This window comes from Pseudoliparis swirei, chromosome 18 (assembly GCF_029220125.1).
Source record: "Pseudoliparis swirei isolate HS2019 ecotype Mariana Trench chromosome 18, NWPU_hadal_v1, whole genome shotgun sequence".
Taxonomy (NCBI): domain Eukaryota; kingdom Metazoa; phylum Chordata; class Actinopteri; order Perciformes; family Liparidae; genus Pseudoliparis; species Pseudoliparis swirei.
The window spans coordinates 27,713,097-27,731,673 of record NC_079405.1 but is presented as its reverse complement, the minus strand read 5'-3'; the positions used below and the strand labels follow the sequence as shown (position 1 = coordinate 27,731,673).

General features: G+C 46.7%; 1 protein-coding gene across 1 annotated transcript; it reads left to right on the top strand.

Annotated features, from left to right (window-relative positions):
* The first annotated feature begins 74 nt into the window (after window positions 1-74).
* On the top strand, window positions 75-12,609 carry slc2a9l1 (solute carrier family 2 member 9, like 1). The gene is made up of 12 exons (XM_056437894.1): window positions 75-152; window positions 6,060-6,155; window positions 6,249-6,409; window positions 6,504-6,628; window positions 6,725-6,854; window positions 7,939-8,087; window positions 9,244-9,431; window positions 9,511-9,621; window positions 10,238-10,339; window positions 10,742-10,817; window positions 11,150-11,277; window positions 11,350-12,609. The coding sequence occupies exons 1-12, from the start codon at window positions 129-131 to the stop codon at window positions 11,530-11,532; spliced, it is 1,473 nt and encodes a 490-aa protein (XP_056293869.1). The 5' UTR covers window positions 75-128; the 3' UTR covers window positions 11,533-12,609.
* Window positions 12,610-18,577: the final 5,968 nt, after the last annotated feature.

Here is an 18,577-nt window from a genome sequence, read left to right as displayed (position 1 = left end):
TACAGCGTGTTTTCTGGTTACTGGATTTCTTGTCAGAGAGTCTGAAAAGTTAATGATAAGCAGCCTGAACAAGTCGAGTCGGTTCCGGCTGCACTTTAATACTTTGAGGTCCGTGCAGAGAAGACAGGATGGAAACTTTGCTCCAACAGCTGGTAGGAATATACGAAACAATCTTTTTAATACGCATATCGGCCTGTTATTTGTTCACGATGATTTCATAAGCAGGGAGAAAATATGTTATTTGTTTGTCAAAATATTTGATAAACCGTGCTATTTTTTTCCTGTGTAGAGTTAAACGTGACGCTTTAGTCCAAATTCACTTTTATTAACTGGGGAAATGGAAAGAAAAACACTTTTTGTTTTCGGCAAGCGGGTTTGTTGTTGAGCAGTGACTCGTCACAAATGAAGCTGAGTCACTCTGTCGGTATCTGAATGATTCTTTATTCGTCATTCATAACAACAACAACAACAACAACAACAAGGACACTCGAAACAAAAGATGAATGAATTGTGTGTTTTTTGGGCACAGGGAGTTACAGAGTTAGTCAGTGTGCATTTTCTACCTGTGAGGCGAGACTACTGACTACTTGGATCCTGCTAAGTATCTTCTTTAAACTAGTTTTATCTGCTAAAGTTACTGTTGTATTTGTCGTTTAAAGCTGCTAGATTGTTAGTTTGTCCTGTTTTAAGGAGTTGTTTTGGTAGAGAGGTGTGTCCTGTGTTCCGACACCTGAATCTTCACTGATTGGACGAGCGATCATCACCTGGTTTCTATTGAGTGTCATTTGAATACCAAAAGCCAAGGGGCGGTGTCAACGCGGCTGGAGGTAATTGGCACTAACTTGGGTTCATAACCGGATGGGGTTTTTCGCGTCAGCTGTAGCGTTAGCGTGACTCATCGGACGAAGACTCGGAGGACAAAGACATAGGAGTCTTCCGTTGGAGTCGAGACTCGGAGGACAAAGACATAGGAGTCTTCCGTTGGAGTCGAGACTCGGAGGACAAAGACATAGGAGTCTTCCGTTGGAGTCGAGACTCGGAGGACAAAGACATAGGAGTCTTCCGTTGGAGTCGAGACTGGAGGACAAAGACATAGGAGTCTTCCGTTGGAGTCGAGACTGGAGGACAAAGACATAGGAGTCTTCCGTTGGAGTCGAGACTGGAGGACAAAGACATAGGAGTCTTCCGTTGGAGTCGAGACTGGAGGACAAAGACATAGGAGTCTTCCGTTGGAGTCGAGACTGGAGGACAAAGACATAGAACTCGGGAGGACAAAGACATAGGAGTCTTCCGTTGGAGTCGAGACTGGAGGACAAAGACATAGGAATCTTCCGTTGGAGTCGAGACTCGGAGGACAAAGACATAGGAGTCTTCCGTTGGAGTCGAGACTCGGAGGACAAAGACATAGGAGTCTTCCGTTGGAGTCGAGACTCGGAGGACAAAGACATAGGAGTCTTCCGTTGGAGTCGAGACTCGGAGGACAAAGACATAGGAGTCGAGACTCGGAGGACAAAGACATAGGAGTCTTCCGTTGGAGTCGAGACTCGGAGGACAAAGACATAGGAGTCTTCCGTTGGAGTCGAGACTCGGAGGACAAAGACATAGGAGTCGAGACTCGGAGGACAAAGACATAGGAGTCGAGACTCGGAGGACAAAGACATAGGAGTCTTCCGTTGGAGTCGAGACTCGGAGGACAAAGACATAGGAGTCTTCCGTTGGAGTCGAGACTCGGAGGACAAAGACATAGGAGTCTTCCGTTGGAGTCGAGACTCGGAGGACAAAGACATAGGAGTCTTCCGTTGGAGTCGAGACTCGGAGGACAAAGACATAGGAGTCTTCCGTTGGAGTCGAGACTCGGAGGACAAAGACATAGGAGTCGAGACTCGGAGGACAAAGACATAGGAGTCTTCCGTTGGAGTCGAGACTCGGAGGACAAAGACATAGGAGTCTTCCGTTGGAGTCGAGACTCGGAGGACAAAGACATGAGTCTTCCGTTGGAGTCGAGACTCGGAGGACAAAGACATAGGAGTCGAGACTCGGAGGACAAAGACATAGGAGTCTTCCGTTGGAGTCGAGACTCGGAGGACAAAGACATAGGAGTCTTCCGTTGGAGTCGAGACTCGGAGGACAAAGACATAGGAGTCTTCCGTTGGAGTCGAGACTCGGAGGACAAAGACATAGGAGTCTTCCGTTGGAGTCGAGACTCGGAGGACAAAGACATAGGAGTCTTCCGTTGGAGTCGAGACTCGGAGGACAAAGACATAGGAGCCTTCCGTTGGAGTCGAGACTCGGAGGACAAAGACATAGGAGTCTTCCGTTGGAGTCGAGACTCGGAGGACAAAGACATAGGAGTCTTCCGTTGGAGTCGAGACTCGGAGGACAAAGACATAGGAGTCTTCCGTTGGAGTCTTCGTGGGTGGCTGTGTATTCCACCATTTTGTGAATATGTGTGTCTTTTCCATACCTGTGCGTATCTCTCCTCGTAGTTACTATAGGACTCGCTCATTCATGTACCGGAACCCCTCCTCTGTTATCCTTCCTACCCGTTCTACTCACACCCAGCACCTGGTCACAGGAGGCCTCTGGAACTGTCAGTCAGCCAACCGCAAGGCTGACTTCATCTCTGGCTTTGCTGTGGAGCAGTCGCTTGACTTCCTGGCTCTCACTGAGACCTGAATCACAGCAGACAACACGTCTACCCCGGCTGCTCTCTCCTCGGCCTTCTCCTTCAGCCACACACCCAGAGCCTCTGGTCGGGGTGGAGGTACAGGTTTACTCATCTCACCCACATGGTGTTTCGCTCCCTACCCGCTTCCACTCTTTATCCCACTGACTTTTGAGTTTCATGCTGTGACCGTTACTCATCCGGTTCAACTTCACATTGTTGTTCTCTACCGTCCCCCTGGTTCTTTGGGAGATTTCTTGGAAGAGCTAGACGCCCTCCTGTCGAACTTCGCGGAACACGGCCCCCCGCTCATCCTTCTGGGTGACTTCAACATCCAGACAGAGAAGTCATGTGATCTCTTACTCTTACTGTCTTCCTTTAACCTCTCACTCAGTCCCTCCCCTCCCACTCACAAAGCCGGCAACCACCTTGACTACATTTTCACAAGAAACTGCTCTACCTCCAACCTCACTGTAACTCCTCTCCATGTCTCTGACCACTTCTTCATCTCTTACTCTCTCTCGCTCTCTGGTACTGACAACCCACCCATATCTACAGACTCTGCACCTGTACGCCGCAACATTCGCACCCTCTGTCCCTCCTCCCTGGCCTCCTCTGTCCTATCTGCTCTCCCCTCAACTGACTGCTTCTCACTCATGCAGCCTAACTCTGCCGCAGACACTCTCCTCTCTTCCCTGTCTTCATCTCTTGATTCTCTTTGTCCTTTTAAGACACGACCGGTTCGGAAATCCTCTCCTCTCCGTGGTTGTCGGACTCGGTGCGCGCCGAGAGAGCCACCCTGCGAGCGACGGAAAGAAAATGGCGCAAATCGAATCAAGCGGAAGACCTGCTCTTCTATCAATCTCTCCTCTCCTCATTCTCTACCTCTATCTCTGCAGCCAAAAGCTCGTTCTACCTGACCAAAATTCAGTCTTCCTTCTCTAACCCCAAAAAACTCTTCTCTATCTTTTCCAACCTCCTTGATCCCCCCTGTCCCCCTCCTCCTTCCACCCTTTTGCCGATCCACTTTGTCGACTACTTTACAAACAAGATAGACGACATCCGCTCCTCCTTTACTGATCCATCTTCTATCACCTCACCAACACTAACTTCTTCATCCCCCTCTCTTTCCTCTTTCACCCCCCTGTCTCCCAATCAAGTTCTTAGCTTGGTGACCTCCGCTGACCGACCACCTGCGCCCTTGACCCCGTCCCGTCTCCCATTCTCCAGGCTATTGCTCCTGATCTTCTGTCCTTTCTCACCCATCTTATTAACAGCTCCCTCTCAACTGGCTGTTTCCCCAACTCTCTGAAGGAGGCGAGAGTCAACCCTCTCCTGAAGAAACCCACGCTCGACCCGTCTGAAGTCAGCAACTACAGACCGGTCTCTCTTCTTCCTTTTCTCTCCAAAACTCTGGAGCGAGCTATCTTGAGCCAAGTGTCCTCCTATCTCCACAGTAACAACCTTCTTGACCCTCACCAGTCTGGATTCAAGGCCGGCCACTCGACAGAGACGGCCCTCCTCCTCTGTCCTTATCCTTCTAGACCTTTCTGCAGCATTTGACACCGTGAACCACCAGATCCTTATCTCTTCTCTTCAGGACCTGGGGATCTCAGGCACTGCACTAGCTCTTTTCTCTTCCTACCTTAAAGACCGCACCTACCGGGTAACTTGGAGAGGATCTGTGTCTGATCCTTGTCCTCTCACTACTGGGGTTCCTCAAGGCTCCGTCCTGGGTCCCCTCCTCTTCTCTCGGCTCTGTCATTCGTTCGCATGGCTTCTCCTACCATAGCTATGCTGACGACACCCAACTGATCTTCTCGTTTCCACCGGCCGAAACACGGGTGGCGGCGCGAATCTCTGCCTGTCTGACTGACATCTCTCAGTGGATGTCTGCTCACCACCTGAAGATCAACCCTGACAAGACCGAGCTACTATTCCTTCCAGGGAAAGGCTCCCCCACCCATGACCTGACTACCACCTTCAACAGCTCAGTGTTGGCCCCTACCCTGACTGCCAGGAACCTCGGGGTGACACTCGACAGTCAACTCTCCCTGACGGCCAACATCGCTGCGACAACGCGTTCCTGTAGGTACATGCTGCACAACATCAGGAGAATACGTCCTCTTCTTACTCAGAAGGCAGCGCAGGTTCTGATCCAGGCTCTGGTCATTTCACGCCTCGACTACTGCAACTCCCTCCTGGCTGGTCTACCTGCTAAGGCCATCCGACCTCTGCAGCTCATCCAGAATGCAGCAGCTCGACTGGTCTTCAGTCTCCCGAAATTCACCCACACCACTCCGCTCCTCCGATCTCTTCACTGGTTACCGGTGGCTGCTCGCATCCGCTTCAAAACACTGGTTCTGGCGTACCGTGCTCTGAACGGATCGGGCCCGTCTACATCCGGGATATGGTCACACCGTACACCCCGCACGTTCGCTCGCTCGGCAACAGCCAATCGACTTGTGCCTCCTGCACCTCGAGCTAATCACTCTACATCCAGACTGTTTGCTGTCCTGGCTCCTCAGTGGTGGAACGAGCTCCCCACTGACATCAGGACAGCAGAAAGTCTCTACATCTTCCGTCGGAGACTGAAAACACACCTTTTCCGACTATATCTGGATTAAAACACAGATTTGCACTTCAGTGGCACTTAAATAGCACTTACTTATGGTACTTTTGTAGTTCGACTATGTTGAGGAAATGTTACTTCCTGTATTCTTGTTGTTCTTAGTTTGTACTCTAGGTTGAAATGCACTTATTGTAAGTCGCTTTGGATAAAAGCGTCTGCTAAATGACATGTAATGTAATGTAAAGTGAGTGGAGAATAACACTTAGTACTTTAAATATGCATCGATACGTCATACATGCACATTTAACAAGATTTATGAATTAACCATCGAGATACCAATCTTAAAAAAATATCAAATCCCTTCCTGTGCTTTTAATTGAGATCGAGAGTTATTATTTCATATTTATACCCACTTTTTTTATATATATCGGATTAGTTGCAGCCCTTATTTCAGAGGTGATGCTTAGAGTATATTTATAAAGCTTTATTTTATTTTTGTGTATACACACACACATATTTGCCTCACAAAGAGGCCATCTTTATTTTCCATATGACGATATGACGTAATTCCTTAAAGCATAAATACGGTTTTCTGATCTAGTGTCTAATCATTCAGAATGTCTAAAACTAATATTGCTTTAATAGACACAAATAGAGTCCCGTTAGAGGAGGTGATACCAGAGCGTCCTTCATGGAGTTCAGCATCACACCTCAGGTTGAGTCTCCAGGACAGGAAGTGGATTCACATCCCGGATTCAGGGACTAATATCTTCACCCAGAGGATGCTAAGTGACCTGTGGCCCCGCCCCCTCTGCTCCGTAGACCCGCGGCAACGCCCTGCTCCTCATCGTCGTCTTGGGAATCGGAGGAAGCTTCCAAGCCGGCTACCACAGCACCGAGTTGAGCTCTCCGTCACCGGTGAGCCGCCGCGCTCCACCTGCAGCCCCCCTGCTCATTCTGGTTCTGCACCACCTCAACCCCCTCCTCCTCCTCCTCCTCCTCCACCTCCAGTACATCCAGCGCTTCATCAACAGCAGCTGGCACCGCCGGTACGCCGAGGCTCCGCCTCCGAGCACCGTCACGGTCATCTGGTCCCTTGTGGTGTCCCTGTACGCCGTGGGGGGCCTCTGCGGCGCCGTCAGCGTCAAGTGGATCACCGGCACCGTGGGCAGGTGAGAGAGAGAGGACCAACGGGCGGCGTTCAGACGGGAAGCTGAAGGCGTGTGTGTGTGTGTGTGTGTGTGTGTGTGTGTGCTCCTCCATCAGAAAGAAGGCCATGATCTGCACCAGCTGCATCGCCATCGTGGCGGCGGGCATCACGCTGGCGGGCAAACGGGCCGAGTCGTACGAGATGGTCATCGTGGCGAGGGTTCTGTACGGCTTCTCCACAGGTGAGGCCCTCCGGGGGGGAGGGGCTGTCGGACACGCCCACTACCTGCGTTTTCCTCCACCCGACACCCGACCGGTACCCGTCTCGTGACCTGCAGGTTTGGGCGCCAGCTCCCACGTCGTCTACCTGGCGGAGATTTCACCCAGAAAGATCCGAGGCAGCGTGACCTTGACGTCGGCCATCTTTCTGTCACTCGGGAAACTGTGCGGACAGTTCTTTGGACTCAGGTAGGAGACGTCCTGTTGAGACGGAGAGGAGGAGGCTCGTTGTGGCGAGAGCTCAACGTCAATCAATCAAACTTTTGTTTCAGACTCAAGGTCCAGATCGTAGAAAAAATTGAATACAATTACTAAAAATGTTTTCATGTGTTTTGCATGTGCAAAATATTGATAACACCCACCTTTTAAAAAAACATATACTCCTATTAATTTGAATGGAACGGAGATTTTGATGAAGAGACACAGTGAAATAAGAAAACTGTGCAAAAAGGAGCTTTTTTAAGAAGTGTATATAAAGATGCACTAAAAAAAACATCTAATATTGAAACTAAGCTGCAACACAACACTTCCTTTTATTGCCACTTGTATTGTTATTATTACACTTGTTTTAAACGTGTTATTTTCCATATTTTGATCTATTGTTGTTGATTCTTTTGTTGTTTTCTTCCAGTGAAAAAGGAAATGGAAAGGAGATGTTAATAAAATAAGACAACTGTGCAAAAAAGACCTTCAGCGTATTTTTAGGTGGTTTAAATAAAGTTGCAATTTTCTAAAGGAAAAAATGAATAAAAATAACTTTGAAACTAAACCAGTAAAAACACTTCCTTTCATTGCCACTTGTATTCCACAAAATATACTTGTTTTAAAGTTATTATCTGTTTGTTATTGGCCACATTTTTCATTTTAATGCAAAAGAGACGCAATTTTAGGAAGTTTAAATAAAGTTACAATTTTCTAAAGTAAGAAATTAATAAAAATAACATTGAAACTTAGTTGGACCACAAAACTTCTTTTCATTGCCACTTGTATTCTACAATATATACTTGTTTGAAAGTACTTCTTATTTGTTTGTTATTTGTCATATTTTTCATTTTAATGCAAAGGAGATGCAATTTTAGGAAATTTAAATAAACTTGCAATTTTCTAAAGTAAAAAATTAATAAAAATAACATTAAAACTTAGCTGGACCACAACACTTCCTTTCATTGCCACTTGTATTCCACAATATCTACTTGTTTTAAAGTTATTATCTGTTTTTTTATTTGCCATATTTACTCTCTTGTTGTTGATTGCGTTGTTGTTTTTCTCCCAGTGAGGTCCTCGGCCGCGAGGAGCTGTGGGACGTCGTCCTCTGCGTGCCGGCGCTGTTCTCCGCGGTTCAGGTGGTGGCGCTGCCGTTCCTCCCCGAGGCGCCCAGATACCTGTTCATCGAGAAAGGTCACGAGAAGGCCTGCAAGAAAGGTCGGCGTGTCGAAATGTGCTTATTTTACAAAGCACTGTTTTTATCAATGAAGATCACAATAATTAATCATAAATACACTCTCTACATCACAGATGTCAAACACAAGGCGGGCCAAATCCGGCCCGTCACGTCATTTTGTGTGGCCCTCACCTTTTCTCAATGGAAGATAAATATCCTGTGCTTTTAATTTGAAGGTTTCAAATTAAATGGCTGTATGTTATATTCGGGACATTTTCTTATATACAATATTTCTACACTCAAATAAACAAGAATCAAGACATTATGTTCAGGAGGAGTTTACATAGTGTCACAGTTACTACCGGCCCTTTAAGAGGCAGCCATGATGCTGATGTGGCCCACGGTGAAAATGAGTCTGACACCACTGCTCTACATAGTTAATGTGTAGATGACTATTCTCTGGTGTGTCATGAAGTCTCTACATAGTGTGTAGAGGCCCATCTCCAGTGTTCTGATGGTACATTGTGTTATCGCCTTAGAAGACTAGCGGAGGGGTAGAAAACCCTTGAAAACCTTTTTTATGTGAGCGCAGCTGAAAACAGTTATACTGGTTTGAGAAGCTGTGAAACTGGCCTTCCTTTGAGCCAAGAGAAGAACATTAATATTTACAATAAAAATCGTTATTTATAACCTCCTCAATGTCTTGACTCGATTTTATATCCGATTTGTGTCTTTATTACGCAAACCAAAAAAAAATGTTTTGAGAGCAAATTTCTCACCATTCTTAGTTTATCTTATGAAACTAGAATGTGTTGCTGCAAAGTCTTTGCTAAAAAAAAAAAAGTTGCTCTCAAAATGAAAAGCTACGAATCGAGTCTAGATGTAGTGGGCGGGGCTTATGCTGCTGAATGAGCGAAGAGTTTCTATTGGTGCGTTTGACTTGCTCTCGGCTACGAGAGGTTACGGCGATGCTGGTGAGAGAAGCTGTAAAACTGTCCTTCCTTTGAAGAACTAAATTAATATTTACAATAAAAATCAATATTTATAACCTCATCAATGTCTTAACTGTATTTTATATACATTTTTCAATAAATGTGATAAATAAAAGTGTGAGTTTTCATGGAAAACACTTCTGACTTCACGCCATGAACACATCCCGTTGTTCTTATCGCCTCCTCTTGTCGTGTCCGGTGCCAGCTCTCCAGAGCCTGTGGGGCCGAGGCGACTACCGGCAGGAGATGGACGAGATGCTGGCGGAGCAGGCGGCCATGGAGGCGCGCCCCCAGAGGAGCGGCCTGCAGCTGCTGGCGGACCGCGGCGTGCGCTGGCAGCTGCTCACCATGTCCGTCGTCTACTGCTGCAACCAGCTGTCGGGCATTTCTGCCGTGAGGACGCAACTCCACTTATTTGAAGAAGAAGAAGAGCAGCGTGTATAACCTCTCGGAGGCTTCTGTCGTTCCCCAGATCAACATCTTCTCCTACGACATCTTCCTGAAGGCGGGCATCCCGACGGAGAACATCCGCTACGTCACCCTCGGCCTCGGAGTTTCTCAGATCCTCACCTCCGTCCTCTGCGTGAGTGACTCGCGGCGTCTTTTCTTTGCGTCTTCTCTTGATTATTCACAGAAAACGTTCCTTTTTTTATTTTTATTTTCCTCCCAGGGCTGTAAATTGAGACTGTGGGAATCTTTTTTGGGGTTGTTTAGCTCAGATTGTGTTTGAATGGAGACCTTTTTCTCTGTATGTCGTACTCCGACCCCAGAAACACACAATGTGGAACGTATTGGTTGTATAGCGTTCAAGGAAAGGCCTTCTTCTGGTCACATGACTCTATTCTTCTGTCCATCCTGGAGAGGGATCCTCCGCCGCTGCTTTCATGAAAGGTTTCATTCTATTTTCAAAGGTCAAAGGTCAGAGGATGTCGTATGTGTGCAGATCGTAAAGCCCGCTGAGGATCATTTGTAATTTGTGATATTGGGCTTTACAAAATAAACTGAGTTGAAGGCAGAAAGTGACGTCAAGGTCACGGTAACGTCTAGAGGTTATAGTACATGGTGCTGCACAGCTGCTTCCCGAAGCCCCGCCTCCACCCCAGAGTCCACTTGTATCCTCTCGGTCAACTGGTACATCGGACGTCGTGCTCAAAGGTCAAAGGTCGTGACCCGTCGTCTTGCGCTCGTCCGTCTCCCAGGGGCTGCTGATCGAGCGGATCGGGAGGAGGCCGCTGTTCTGGGGGGGTTACGGCCTCATGGCCGCCAGCCTGGTGTTGGTCTCCGTCACGCTCAACCTGAAGGTAAGACGCCCGCGGGACCTTGAGATGCTCAGGCAGAGGGAGCCAGGTGAGAGGATGGAGCCAGGTGAGAGGATGGAGCCAGGTGAGAGGATGGAGCCAGGTGAGAGGATGGAACTACTTTCTACCAAAGATATAGTCCCTATAACACCACACATTACATCACAGACTTTATTTAATATGATTGGGGGTGGAGGCAGAGAGCGAAAAATATCTGCAGGAAGGGGAAATGATGGGAAAGGATTTTTCTTTCATTCAAATGTCGGTAAAAGTGAAAAAACCTTTTGACTGAAAATGTGTTTGATGAAGAAAGCTTTGAATGCAAAGGTCAGCAAACAAATAATAATAATCGCTCTATATTGCAGAATGATGTATTAATATTCTCCTTCAACCCGCTGGTCTCAGGACTCCAGCCTCTGGCTGCCGTACGTTTCCGCCAGTTTGATCTTCCTCTTCGTCATCTTCTTCTGCGGAGGACCTGGTTTGTGTCGCCGGGCAGATTCCGTTCACATGGAAGAGAAAAGACGTGAAAAAAAATAACGAACCCGCCTGAGTCGTCTCTCTCTCTCTCCCTCTCCATCTCCCTCTCTATCTCCCTCTCCCTTTCTCTCTCTCTCTCTTTCCCTCTCCCTCCCTCTCTCCCCCTCTCCGTCTCTCACCCTCTCACACTCTTTCTCCCCCTCGCTCCCTCTCCCTTTCTCTCACCCTCCCTCTCCCTTTCTCTCCCTCTCCCTCCTCTCCCTCTCACCCTCTTCCTCTCCCTCTCTGCCTCCCTCTCTCTCCATCCCTCTCCCTCTCCCCCCTCTCCTCCAGGCGCCGCCACCAACACCCTGCACAGCGAGCTCTTCGTGCAGTCGGACCGCCTGGCGGCCTTCGTCCTCCTGGGCATGCAGCGCTGGTCGCTCTTCGCCGTCCTGGGCTTCGTCTTCCCGTTCCTGATCGTGAGTTCATCGCAACAGACACCAACGCCTGAACCTCAGAGGGTCACGTGACCTAACGCCCCCCCCCCCCAGGACGCCCTGGACGCGTACTGCTTCGTGCTGTTCGCCGGCGTGTGCCTGCTGGCGAGCGCCTACACCTTCGCCCTGCTGCCGGAGACCAGAGGGAAGACCATGGTGGAGATCGCTCAGGAGTTCAGAGCCATCGGCGTCTGTGGGCGGTCAGAGGAGAAGAAGAGCACGGAGACCAAGTTGTGAGAGCAGGAGGCCCGCCGGGGGGGCGAGGGACCCCCCATGGACCCCCGATGGACCCCCAATGGACCCCCAATTCAAAGAACCTTTAAAGAACCTTTCAAACCAGGATTCTTTAAAGAACCATTTCCTGAAAGAGTTCTTCAAAGAACCTATAAATGAGTCTCAAAGAACCTTAACAAATGGTTCTTTAAGGCACCATTTATGGTTCCACAAAGAACCTTTCAAACCAGGGTTCTTTAAAGAGCCATCTCCTTAAATACTCCTTCAAAGAACCCATAAATGTGTCTCAAAGAACCTTCAACAAATGGTTCTTCAAGGCACCATTTCTGGTCCCTCAAAGAACCTTCACGCTGAAGCTCAGCTGTTGTGTTTGTCAAGTGGAGAAGAAGAGTCAGTATCACTGAGTAATGACCAGTACACCTGATGACCTTTTGACCTTCGGTTTGCTATTGCTGGTCTCCAGAGGTTAGTCAGACCGGACCGGGCTGGAGCAGCGACATCGTGGAGCGAGTGAACTCGAGCAAATGACACGTTACATAATGAATTCAATAATGTTTCCATACTTCATCCTCACAAGAGTTATTGTGTCATCCTAACGTATACAGAGTGTGTGTGTGTGTGTGTGAGCGACTTCCTGTTAAAGGAACTGACTCTTGTTGTTTTTCCCTCTTTTAAAGGACACCGTGTTCCGTGCCACATGTATCGTCTTGCTCGCCTCAGTGTTTGTTTAGCACCGCGTCAGCAGTTTTCTGCACCTTTAAAACAAGAACACACTCAGCAGAGTTGCACACTGGACAGTTTCCTCCTCGGGATATTTTTCCTCCCTCTATCCTCCCGGGCCTTTAACATATTTGGGTGTTTGAAGGTCTCCAGTTCCTTATCAGTGTGCAGCAGCTGCTCCCAGCCAATGGGAGCCGCGATGGAGGCGTCGTGGCTGCACGATGTCCTGCTGTTGGCCTCGTGAACTCGGAGCCGGAGGACGGCGTTGGAGAAGCTTCTGCTTCCCTTCTGTTCATTTTTCTATTTTTATTGGTTACCAAAATGCAAAAGAGTAAAATAAATAAATAAAAGGATTTTGGTCCAATGCCCAAGACAATCATATGTATTTATATTTAACAATGTTCCGTTAAACGTAGTGTTAACTGTGTGTGTCTGGGTGTCGTGGGGTGACGTCGCAGCTGTAATGTCCCCGCCACACCAACAGGTGGCGACGTTAATCTTCTGCAGAGATGCATTGATCTGATCGAGGCCATGTCAACGCACAATAACAATAATTACTGTCCATAAAAATCAGTTATTTAGTTAATTAATATGGAAAGATTATACATAATTATATTTATATTGATACAACAACGGTGGTGAATGAAGCCGACAGTTGCTGGTCTTTAAATGTCTTTAAGTGTCTTTAACATTTGGCACATTGTCAACTAATGTAGTAGTTGTAGACTGTTACAAACTATTATTATTATTTTTTAAATTATGTTTAATAATAATTTATTATTTATTATTATTCTTTATTACTTAGTTTTATTATTCATATTTATTATTTATCATTGGTCATTGATTATTGATTATTGATCATTTATCATTGATTATTTGTTAATTGTTATTTATTCTTCTTCTTTATTACTTAGTTTTATTATGATATTTATTATTGATCATTTATTATTTATTATTACTTAGTTCTATTATTCATATTTATTATGTATTATTTATTATTTAGTGTATCACATAATCTGTGTAGATGAGTTCTCTCTTTTTTATGAAAGTAATCTGATCGTCTGGCATTTCGTTTTCAACCATTATAAAGAAAAATGATGTTCAAGCCACATATGAATCATCGGAGTTCAGGAGGTATCTCAGTCGGCGTGTGATACGTCTGAGGTTTATGCACCACTGCACTGGTTTTATTGTCTTAATCATTTATAATTATGGATGAATAAAAAAAGAGACCATCATGTCATAAGACACTGTACTCTAAAGTGCATACAGGTATTTTTTTAGGCCTTTTCTATCTTTCACAGAGACTCCAAAGGAAAGTAATATCTTCCTCCGGTGGTGAACACATGAACAGCTGAAATGAGGTCCATCATTCTTCTTCTGTCTCCTGGCAACATCAGAGAAGAAGAGCGAACACAGACGGATGCATTACAGAGGAAATTAGTGCCCGTTTCAATAAATCTCGATGTTGTTCATCGGCTCGGATGATGATTTATGGTAACGCGAAACAACTGTGCAGAATCTTTTCCAGTAAATGAAGGAATACGCATGCTGCACGCCACGTGAAGATGATTATTAAATGAAGCGACGCCAGTTAGTGCAGGATGCACAAAATATACCTGATGACATTGTCCTGTGTCTGCAGAGCGTCTGAGAGGAAGAGGACGCCGGAGGAATCTTACTGACGCCTCTCAGAGGCCTCAGTGGAGGAAAAGGTCCTTGAAGATTTCATGAAAAACTTTCAGAATAAAACACATTTCATAAACGCTGATGATGCATTTTGTTGATTGGGCAACGAGGAGAATCCTGAACTGTCGGCGTCACAACGTCAAGATGCGGAAACTTTTTTTCAAAAGGTAAACCTGTTAATAGACACACACACGCACACACACGCACACACATGCATACACACACACACGCACACACACGCACACACACGCACACACATGCATACACACGCACACACACGCATACACATGCATACACATGCATACACATGCACACACATGCACACACATGCACACACATGCACACACGCATACTCACCCATGCATGCACGCACACACATACACACATTCACTCACTGCCTCACTCAATCCCACACACACACACACTCACTCACACACACACATTCACACTCACTCACTCACTCACTCACACACACTTACTCACTCACTCACGCACACACACATTCACACTCACTCACTCACACACACTCACTCACTCACTCACTCACACACACTTACTCACTCACGCACACACACATTCACACTCACTCACTCACACACTCACATACTCACACTCACTCACACACGCACGCACACACACACTCACTCACTCATTCACTTACACACACACACACATGCACGTACGCACATACACACACACACTCACTCATGCACGCACACACGCACACACACACTCACTCACTCACGCACGGACACACACTCGTCCATGCACACACACACACACACACACTCACGCACGCACGCACACACATACACACACTCAAGAAGATAATGCTGAAATATTAAAATAAAAAGTTGCTAAATACCCAAATAAACATTTATTACAGCTACAGCTGCAAATGTGACAAAGAAAAAAGAGAAAGAGAAAGAAGAAGGAGACAGGAGAGAAGGAGACAGGAGAGAAGGAGAGAAGGAGAGAAGGAGATAGACACTTCAGTGATACGATTGAAGGAAACTTTTGGAGCGCCGTCCTGCGTTAGATGTTTCCATCGGTGGTGATTTCGTACAGGTGGCACACAGATGGGACCCACCCCCCCCCCCTCCCGGGGCTCGAGCTCGTTAATGAGTTTCAAGGAGGAGGGGTGAAGTACCCAGCATGCCCTGCTTCATTATGGCGAGGAGCCCCTCGGGGCGCCGGATTAACCCAAAATCCTGGCAGCGTGTGTCACTGGAAATGGATTGTTGCCATCTTCGTGCCTGAAAGACAACACTCAGGGCCTAACGAGGCCCCGACACGGACTTATTATAAGCTCTAATTAATGGCGCGGAGTGCGTTTTGTGATTCTTGTTTACCGTATTTTAACAGTCGAGTCCATCGAAGCACGAGTGGGATGCGATGTGTCGACCGGTCACAGCGGAGGGCCGGCGGAAAAGGTCAAAGGTCACGCTTAAGCCGGAGCGAATGTATTGCGAGATTAGCGGGTTTAGTGGAGGTCGACGAGTCTCACGCCGCTCGACTGTAATAATGTCCTTTTTTCCCCTCCGTGTGCAGACGACCGGGAGCCGCTCGGATGTAAACAGCAGGGAAGTCGTCGGAGGTAATTACGTTTGCAGAAAGAATGTAGGACGCGAAGACGGACGATCGAGATAAGAGAAGATGGAGCGGCGGTGTATGGGACGGCGCGCCGAAACAAGGCTCCGAGATAATTATGATGAATTTTTAAAATAGAAGGGAAATCCGAGAGGTGGTCGACCGCGATATCTTCATCTGTGGATCTGCTGACATTGTTCTGGTGCATTCTTGCCTCATAATTGAACACACATGATGAGGCGGGAGGAGGGAGACTGTTGGTGAGACCTCAGTCAGTCCTGTAACGCGTCTCCTATTCACCGGCACAGTGTGTGTGTGTGTACCCATAAGATCAATCTGTTTGTGTGTGTGTGTGTGAAAACACAGCGTTGGCATTCTTCATTTGTAAATGATTGAATCAGGCTATTTCAGTGTGCTCAGAGCGCAGCTGTAATTTGCAGCCGTTCTGCTCTTAAAGACCAGTAATTATGGCTTTTAGAGGCTCCCAGAACAACTCGGCTTAAACTCATGACAGCTGTGCATCTGGGCCGCAACACACACACACACACACACACACACACACACACACACACACACACACACACACACACACACACACACACACACATGCACACACACATACGCTCTTTGGGAGACTATTAATTAATTCTGTTCTCACTGAATTGTAATTCAATACACAAGTACAACAACTGTTGGATGAACGAAAAAAATATTTTTAAAAAATATTTTCTATTATTTATTAGGATTAGTATGTAATACAAATATATAATATATATATATATAAATATATGATAAAATAGTAAATATATGATTATTCTTTCATGTCTTCATGTCTGAAATGAGTTCATAAATGTCAGATTTGACTAAATTAAAACAAGCTGAACAACCTTTTAAAACTGCTAACTCAGTCTTTTTAAGCATTATGGTAATCTCACTCTACAGGGGGATAAAAGGTGAGCAGATTGTTATATCGGCAGCCATTGTTGCACCAGTGAACCTTAAAGAGGACCTGTGTGTGTCACCTGACTTGTTGTTTACCCAGTGCAGACGCATACCTCGGGGTTAATGAAAGGATGGCGGTCCGTTCTGCAGACTCTGCAGACTCTGCAGAGTCTGTCTGGCCTTAAAAAACCGGAGTTAAGTCGATGGACGATCGACATGGGAGGAAAGAGGCGACCTCAACTGCTTTCTGTTAATAGTACGACCCCACGAGTCACATGGCAACGTCATAGTTACGAGTTGTGAGAATGCAGCCAATTTACAAAAGTGTTTTACTTCACTGGCTCCGGGAATTACTCCCTGAAAAATGCATCGGTGTGAACAGACGGCTGAAAAATAAAAATCATCCATCCATCCAAGTCAATTAACGTGTACAACATGACACGGAGCTGTGTTTACATGCAGTTGATTTATTTTAAGAATAATGCAATTAATATTGCGCTTTTTAAGGCACTTTCCATGTTACATTCATACACCGGGAGCAAGGGTTAAGTGTCTTGCTCAAGGAGAAATCGACTGGGTCGGGGATCAAACCTCCAACCCCCTGATTGAAAGACAGACCTGCTAACCACTGACCTACAGCCACCCTAAATGGGTTAGGGTTTAATAGGAGTGCATTGGTTTATTTAATGAGGCAGAGCTTCTGTGGTTTAGCTTCATTAGTTAACTCTTCACCTTTTTGTATCAGCACACTGGAAACGTTATTTTTGACCGGCATGTAGACAAGAAGAATAAAGATTAGAGAAGTCAAAAAAGCCTGTAAAAAAAAAAGGCTGGCATTTGAACTCTTTCCAAAAGGAGTAGTCCCAGCTGTTGTCTTTTCTCTGCTCCTGAACACTGCTCTGGATGATGAATATAAAACTGTCTGCAGACTCTGGACAATGTTGATGAGGTAGCTTTGAGTCATTGATGAGAAATACATGAAGCTCGGTCCACGGTCCGACCGTCGCCGCCGGAGGCCTCCGTGCTTCTCGAGGATTATCTCCCCACCAGCCGCTACCTTGAATATGGCATATGGCTGCAATCTGTGCCCCCCCCCCCCCCCCCCCCATCCTCACTGTCGTGCCTTCATTGGCCTTTTAATTAAACACATGGAAACACGAAACACCTCGTGCTTGGGTGAAGACCAGGCGAGGAACTCATGAAGCAACAATAGCACAAGTTTATGACGCTGTGGGGAGAGAAAAAAAGAAAGCTCATGTGTCAAGGGCGATAACGTCCACAATGACGCTGATAGAACTTAGTGTGTGTTTTAATGTACGTCTGGAGACGCTGATTGCAGTAAAACTCATCCAAACTCGCAGCTGATGTGAGTACCAGTCGGCAGCTGTAGTTTTGAAGACGTGCTCAAAAGCGGGGGGGAAGTCCAGGTTTACGGAGCGGGCCCTCGGCCATCTGACATAATGCATCTCGCTTGTTTGCGCAGCTGGTTTTGTCGTATCACGGTCGACCAAAAATAATCTTTTCCTCTCCCGTCTGGGAGGTTATCCGAGTGGATCCAAGAGCGCACGTGAGAACCGGAGCACACGCCTCGGGAAGTTGAGGCTAGGTGAAGTAAAAGGCGCCGATGATGTCAACGGCGTTAGAGCTCGCACGCCTTTAATCAAGCGAATTGGCGTTCACACACATTGTTCCAAACATGTGTGTGTTTGTTTGGATTATGGGGGCTATAGCGACAGTGATCCCCAGACAACATGGACGTCAGAGGCAATCCAATTTACGGTTTAACATTGCTCAGCCCGCTCGACTGTATTGGCCAATATTTAAACGAGTTAGCTTGACTTGAGCTAATAGCTACATTCGCGGTGTGTTTGTTTGGATTATGGGGGCTACAGTGATCCCCAGACAACATGCACGTCAGAGGCAACCCAATTACATTGCTCAACTCTTACAGATACAACCCGCTGTCCTGTGTCTGCCAATATTTAAACGAGGGCGGTTGACTTGAGCTAATAGCTACATTAGCTGCTAACTGAGGCTTTTGAAATTTTTGGCGTCTGTTATGGCCAAATTGTGTTAATGTTGTGACATTTTGTCTGTGGTAAGTGTA

Bases quoted from the DNA above. Each gene is read 5' to 3' on its own strand.
- slc2a9l1 (XM_056437894.1), top strand. From the start codon at position 129: ATGGAAACTTTGCTCCAACAGCTG. The intron at 9,432-9,510 runs GTGAGGACGCAA...GTCGTTCCCCAG, and splicing joins AGCTGTCGGGCATTTCTGCC to ATCAACATCTTCTCCTACGA. The intron at 10,340-10,741 runs GTAAGACGCCCG...CGCTGGTCTCAG, and splicing joins CCGTCACGCTCAACCTGAAG to GACTCCAGCCTCTGGCTGCC.